We start from the raw sequence: 7,496 nt of genomic DNA, 5'->3' as shown, positions 1-7,496 counted from the left end.
AGGAGTCATGCATAGAAATTAGAACTTTCGGGTGAATATAGGGGAGAGTGGGATGATGGAAGGTACAGCCCAACGAAAAAAAAGAAAAGGGTCTACAGAGAAGTGCCCTGTTGGGTCCTCAGACGGACATAGTGATCAGTCAGAAGGAAGTAGGACCAACATGACCAGAGCTTCCAAAAACTGCCTATCCAATTTAGTAAACAGTAATTCCTCCATTTCATAGACGTGGGCGACTTGAGCCAGCCACTGCACAATCGAATATTCCGCTTTCCAATGGCAAGATATGATCGTGCGTCTATATAAAGATTTGCTAGGGCTCAAAGCCAGATCAGCTCGCCAGTGTAAGAGATACATTTCCGGGAGAAACTGCATAGTAGAGCTCGTGATATGCTGTATAATCTGGCCTACCATTTAGTTGCCATGTTTATTGTTCTTGCGTGATTACCGCAGTCAGAGTTTTCCCCCGCACATAATTATTAGAATGACTGAACTGCAAATGGTGCTGACAACAAGAAACAAGTTCCTTACGAGGCTCTACTAAACTCTGATGATAATGCAGACGAACATCATCGTCTGATCATTGCTGAACAGAGTATCCATCCAACATGTAGGATTATTGACTGGTGAGCGCCGGTGATGGCCGCCAGTGCTATCAAATCTTCGGACTCCTTCCAGCACAAACAGCAGGAGGTCACGCAACTGTGCAGTTTCTTTTTTTCCCGGCATTCCTAATGTGATAAATAATTCCTTAACATCTAAAGACACGTTAGCGGCACAAAGATAATGTAACATCAACTCTCTGTTCATATAATTAATCTACCGGAAGACAAAAGCGGGAAGTGTCTACACGGGGATGAAATGAATTATCCATTGCAAAAAATAAAAAGGATCAGAAAGATATTTAGCTTAGCCTTGTATGTGATGATCAGGCTACATGTCTGCATGGTTTGTTTAGCTGGAGCAGTTGGAGTTATGACTTATGATACATATAAAATACGGGGGAACCTAAAAGAGACCCTGTTGTGAAACCATTTTAACAAAAAATCTTCCCATAAGATTATATGGTCATTTAATATATTTTATGCAAAGTTATTTACCTGTATAAGGTCTAGGTCAGTGGTGGCGAACCTTGGCACTCCAGCTGTGCCAAAACTACAAATCCCAACATGCATCTGCCTCTGGGAGTTATCTCTGTGGCTGTCAGAGCCTTGCAATGCCTCATGGGACTTGTAGTTCCAAAACAGCTGGAGTGCCAAGGTTCGCCACCACTGGTCTAGGTGCTGAAAAGCCCCTGGACTGCTGCTGGGTGCCGCCATCATGAATATGATATCAGCAGCCACAGCAGACTCAGAGCTGTCACTCAAGTGGCACTCTATAGCAGGAGTAGGCAAACTCTGGCCCGCCAGCTGTGGTGAAATGAGAAATCATTCATCTGCCTCTGGGAGACATGCCTGTGGCTGTCAGAGTCTTGCAATGACCTAATGGGATATATAGTTGCACCACACCTGGGAGCCGAGGTTTGCCTGTCAATTCCCTATTGTATCCCCCTTCGCTCCTCCACCCAGGGCCGTCCCTACATACCGTCCTTCTACCCAATAGAAGGGGCAGCAGTGGATAGGGCGCTCGTGTCATCAGGACGGGAGGTGGCAGCCGGTGAGCTGACAGGCATGCGGAAGGCCAAGCTGACAGCTGTGCGGGAGGTGGCGGGTGGCCTAGTCACCTGTGCTGCGCCCCCCAGTGAGATGCTACCTGGGGCTACCGCATCAGGCTTCCTCATTGTAGCCCCGACTCTGCCTTGACCAGCAGCTACATAAACGGTAATGCTGGCTGGTGAGGGGTAGAGGATCTGGGCCAGCACAGACAGTAATTAGACACTCCTAGAAGAGAAAATAGGAGGAAGGGAGGGGGCTGTGCTAGGAAATTGAATCTTCCTGAAGAAGTCCTATTTCCTGGCAAGTAAAAATTTTGGCAGGGAAAAACAGCACAATTAAGCAGTGTAATTGTACCTGCAATTTTGTAAATCTATGACGGGGTCTTTGACTAGCTGTCAGAATCCTAATTCAAAATAAGCATATGATAAAAAAAATAAATAAACAAGATGCCTTATAGTGGAATTTTACTTGCTCGCAGGAAGGCTGTTTATCGCAGAAGAGACCCAACATGTCTCTACAGCAATAAATACTTCTTACCTTCCCGCTAGCAAACTTCTTTCAAGTGTACATGGAGCTCGGCATGCGTAAGCCATCACACTATCTGTACACAGACCCTTTAATATGATCCATAAATAACACAATAACAGCATCTATAAAAGGAAAAAAAAAAAGGCCTGCAATCTATTAATCTAAAAAAAGTGGATAAAGAATGACACGGGACACGGCGCTGCAATATCGAGTTCCTTAATCCTAAAACTCTCTGCTCTGGGCCTGCGTCACGGTTCGCTGCCGCGACAAAAGTCTTGCGGAGAACTTTTTCTGAAAAAACGATCCCTTTGGAAGTAGAAATTCAGAACGTGCAATTCCGCATATGGAGGAGACATTAGCTGTGGACAAGGATTACAATTAAATTATGAAAATGTACTCGAGGCTTCATATGGCTTGATTTAAAAGGCACTTGTGGTTTGGGAATGATTGAAGACAGCTACACCGAGAGATTTTTTTTTCCCCTTTTTTTTTGGCGGGGAAGGAATGGTTTATGGTGCATTAAATACATCTTTTTGTATGTTAATGTGAGCGCTCCTGGCATTTTGTGAAGACCGACCGAAAACCTGTGAAATAAACCTTACTGGATCAGATCTATTCCCTACAACATATAGAGAGGTAAACAGGCGAAAAAAAATGATTTTTGTACTCATCAAAATATTATTTTCTTGGAGTGCATTATTGGACCCAGGAAGTCATTACCTTTGGGTTATACTGCCTTCTAAAAGGATTATTGGACAGTGGCAAATCAAAAAAATTGTAGGCCAACCCAGGATAAACCCTTTAATTCCCAGCATGCCTCAGTTAGTAGCATGCAGTAAGAAGGGGTGGCACCTATATACCTCAATAGACTCCAAAAGAAGGACTGTACAGTAAGTACAAAAATCCTATTTTCTTTCTCGTCCATTGCATTGAGGGACACAAGAAGTTCTTAACTGTTGGGACATCCAAAAGTAGTCCAACTGAGGTGGGCATACAGCAAACAACCTGTAAAACACAATATAAACCAGAACTGGGGATTTCCTAAAACTTCAAAGCCACCTGAAGGATCTCTTACTGAATCTGAAACAGGATGAGGCCAACCCTACCTGCCTAGTGAGTGTAACTGGATAAAAAGACCTGGAGAAGAAGATGGAGAACCAGCCTGATGTCCAAAGACCAAGAAAATGGTCACAACCTAGAAAAAGAATAACTCAACATAAAAGACACCACCAAACCATGGACCACAGGCATGAAGCTACTCAACCCAATTCAAGCAGACGAGAAGACAAAAAGAAACAAAGAAAAAAGGCAAGCAAAAAACAGACATCTTCCAACAGAGCTGAAGAAAAGATGTCCATCCTCTAACGACAGTAGCAAAAAAACGGAAACATGCTGGGAATAGGAGAGTTTATCCTGGGCTGGCCTACAGATGCTTTGTTTTCCGGTGTCCAACCTCCCTGTAGGCAGCAGCATAACCATACAGCTAATGGCTTCCTGTGTCCCTCAAGAAACCAGAGAGCTATAGCAGTTATGTGACTTGTGTACAGGAGCATGGTTACGGATTTTCCAGGATAGTCCCATATCTTGGACCTCTGATGTCCCGTATCTGTCCCAATAATGCTTTGTCTTGGGCTGCTTCGCAGTATCACAGCATGGCCCTTATTTGAGTTACTGAGCATACACAGTTACCTCAAAAATGGTATCAACTGAGGGAATTGGGGCCAGTAGTGGGCAGTTCCCACCTATTTAAGAGTGAGACCATGCCAAAAGTGGCCAGGGTCTGAGTGTGACTGACTGGAAAGTAGAAGTGTAGACTGTGGAAGGGGGGTGATATTGTCTCGGGGACTGGAACTAATATGTCGGTAGGTAAGTAGTACTGATCAAACACATGCTTTCCAAACGTTTACACATCTCAACAGGACCTGATGCAGTCAAGGAAATGCAAAACAGGTCAACACAACTTTAGAACCGTCACCCACACTGCATCATTGTGTATATATGAATCCACTAACCTGGGTGCCAAGTGGGCTTCAAACACTCATCAATCACAGGAAGAAAACACCCATCTACACAAGTCCATAAGAAGCCACCAGGTGCTGTAGCCCCTCAGAGAGTACCCATAACGGAAATATCAGCCTTGGGTGGAGATATAGAGGCTTTCTAGAAATTGGTAAAATGGGCAGTTATAGCTCTGGAATTCGAGAGACCGTCATTACCTCTAGGATTGTTGAGCGAAGCCTCCGTGGCTTTCCCGCCATCTCCGCAGCGCGTGTCATCGAACGGAAGGCACTGGTCTCCTGTCCCAGCCACCACTTCCGAATTCTTCACCACATCCTTCACCACTGTGGTAGACTTGACTCTGTAGACTCGGCGACTGTTGGTGTCAGAGAGCAGGATGGCGCCGGTGACTGGGTCCGTGGCCAGGTAATACTTGTGTGCCGGGCTGTGGCTGCAATAAGTGGAAGGAATATGTCATGATGGAGACACAAAGATACAACAGAGGACTCTGACCTCACTATTTTCTATCCGCCTTCTTAGAGAACAACTCAAAGCAAACATAGAAAAGCATTTAAGTTCTTTTTTTTTTTAAATAAACTACAAAATAATTTTTAAAAGCTAGACAGTGTAAATGACCTAAACATGTCTTAATACTGAGTTACCGCATGAAGGCTGAAAGGCTAAATAAGGCTTGAGATGGAAGTTTCAGAACATTTTTGAGATGGTGGGCGTCACCAGTGTGCCAACATCGACCTTGTGTTCCTAGGTACATGACTTTCTGACATGTCCAAGGAATATGTCTATCTTTTAAAGGAAATTTACAGGAACACTTTTAAACTCGCATTAAAAACAGATTGGAAAGTTCTCTTGGGGGATCTAAACTATTTGCCCTGAGGCAATGATAAACAAAATGTTTTGATTGTCCCAGGATCAGGAGGTGAAGGGCAGGGCCGGATTTACTCTCTCTGCTGCCCCAAGGCCAGGTTCCTCTCTACGCCTCCAGGTATGCAGGCCGCATACAAGTAATTTCGGCGACATGGCGGAGATCACTTGTACAAAACAAGCGGCGGCTTCCCCGCTGTACATTTAGCCCTGCTTGCCCAAATGTAGAAAACAACTACCCGCCCGGCATCCAGAATGGCATGTCCTGGGCATCAAGAGATAGGAATTCCACACCCCTGCTGCCCCTCTACTCCCTGCTGCCCCGAGGCCGGGCCTCGGTTGGCCTTGTGGGAAATCCGGCCCTGGTGAAGGGGACTTCCAATTGGGACACCAGAATTTACCTTAATTTTGGAGAGATTGCCATTAAATTCCTGTTGCGTCTGTGGAGACAGGAAGTCCAGGGAAATCTCCTCAAAGTGGATGCAGACAGGGGTTCCAACCTTTCCCTTCCTATCCAAAGCTAAAATGTAAGCATTGGCTGGACTTTAAATTTAAAAACAACACTATTGCAACCAGTTCTAATGATCTTCTAACGGTTGTGCGTCAGGCAAAAGGACAGGATGATGTCTGAACGCAAATAATTCTAAGGCTAAACAAGCTGCTGCAACTCGATTTAACAAGACAGCTGGAATGGAGCAATTAAACTGATATACAAGACCACAACAGGACCTCCCGGAGACTAAACAGGATCACGCAGAGTTTTATTGTACATGAACTAGACTTCGGAGCGTTCGAAAGATTTCACTTCTGAAACTAGGTGAACTTGATAAATCCCACAACAGTATTTAAACAACTTCCTGAGCACACCAACACAAATGGAGTTCAGCGAGGGTTGAAACCACACAGGCTGCGTTCTGGGGACACTTAAATACTCTTGTTCCAAAGCAGGGCTTTTCATACCGCTGTGTCCTAACCTTCTAAAGACCTCCGGTTGGGAATGGGAAATTGTTGCGCAAAGTGAATGTTATTTGCACTGTACGCTGGCAGATTTTAGCGTGAAGATGAGGCTTTTTAGGCTTACAAATGACCCTTCCTTGGTACGTTATTCATCTATCAATCTGATTCAAGTCGCGAATGTTCTAATCCATTTTATTAACGTAATGGCTTTTTTTTTTTTAAAGCAACATTATTCCAAAGAAACTTTTTAGAGCCTGCCTTTTGATGTTTGTTTTGATGCGTTCTACCAACATACTCTCGTCGTCTTTCTAATCGCTCTAATTCCTCCTAGAGAAGGCACCCCCTCCGTCCTCAGACTTTCCTGCATGTCATCATTTAAAGTGACATTAAACCCTCAGATTTTTTAGCATAAAACAATACTGTAATGTGTGCCTTACTGTAATCCATGGTAGTTTCCCTTCTCTTTGCTGCTCTTCCTTTTAAATCCGTATCTGTTCTCATGCTGGGCAGAACTTCTGTTTTGCAGCTGACTGCCTTGTCTCTGAAATGGATACATGGTGTCTGTGTGCAGGTTCACAACCTGAGCCAGCAAGACAGGAAGAGGCACTCAGCTGCAAAGGGAAGTTCTCCCCCAGCATGAGAAGACATGAGGATTTAAAAGGAAGAGCAGCAAAGAGAAGGGAAACAACCATGGATTACAGTAACTATGGATTACAGTAAGGCACACATTACAGTATTGGTTTATGTTAAAAAATCTGAGGGTTTAATGTCACTATAAAGTACATTCAAGTACCTTAAGTATTAATAAAAATTTATGTTATTTGTGTATCACTGGGCTGTAGATCCTCCAATCATCTCTGAATTGGTGCTGACGCTACCCTTCCTTCTGGAGGGGGGCTACTATTGTTCCCCATGGTCCCTGTGTGTGTTGTAAAGTAGTCACCACTCCAAGCTTGCTCCTGTGATGGACTACAATCTTAATACAAATTAGTAGATGTGTACCGAAATGAAATTTTGAGACCGAAACCGAGATTTTTATTTTTTAGTTTATTTTTATTAAATATTTTAATTTTTTTACTTTACTGCTGGGGGCTTCCGTTAAATATCAGGGGTCTAAACGGACCCCTGATATTTCCCTTTTACAATAGAAAAAGAGATTGAGGACTGCAGCCCCAGCGCTGAATTAACAGGAATCCTCTATACTGAGTGTATCCTCCATCCTGTACAACCACCTCACACCACGCTGTGCCCGTGAACGTAATGAAATGTCCATTGTGGCATTTCAATAAAGTTCTAAAAAACAAAAAGGCAAGTGGTGTGATGCAGGGCAACGCGCAGCTGCAGCTTTGTGTTGTAGCGCAGCTGCTGGTTTGAATGGGCCCTTAAACTTTATTTTTAACATCACGTAATCTAGATATTTTTTAAAACTTTATTTATAACATCTCTTACATAATCAAGGATGTTTTTAAACTTTATGTG

At 43.8% G+C, this 7,496-nt stretch overlaps 1 protein-coding gene across 1 annotated transcript in view; it reads right to left on the bottom strand.

Moving 5' to 3' along the window:
- Positions 1 to 7,496, bottom strand: part of TENM4 (teneurin transmembrane protein 4) — a 237,822-nt gene that overhangs the window by 31,384 nt on the left and 198,942 nt on the right. Inside the window, exon 21 of the mRNA XM_018565717.1 lies at positions 4,397 to 4,629. Coding sequence (XP_018421219.1) covers positions 4,397 to 4,629 — 233 coding nt within the window. The remainder of the gene's footprint in view (positions 1 to 4,396; positions 4,630 to 7,496) is intronic.

Source organism: Nanorana parkeri, unplaced genomic scaffold (genome assembly GCF_000935625.1).
Source record: "Nanorana parkeri isolate BGI_ZX_2015 unplaced genomic scaffold, ASM93562v1 scaffold879, whole genome shotgun sequence".
NCBI lineage: Eukaryota > Metazoa > Chordata > Amphibia > Anura > Dicroglossidae > Nanorana > Nanorana parkeri.
Note: the sequence above shows the minus strand (reverse complement) of the source record. Positions and strands in the feature narration are given on the sequence as shown.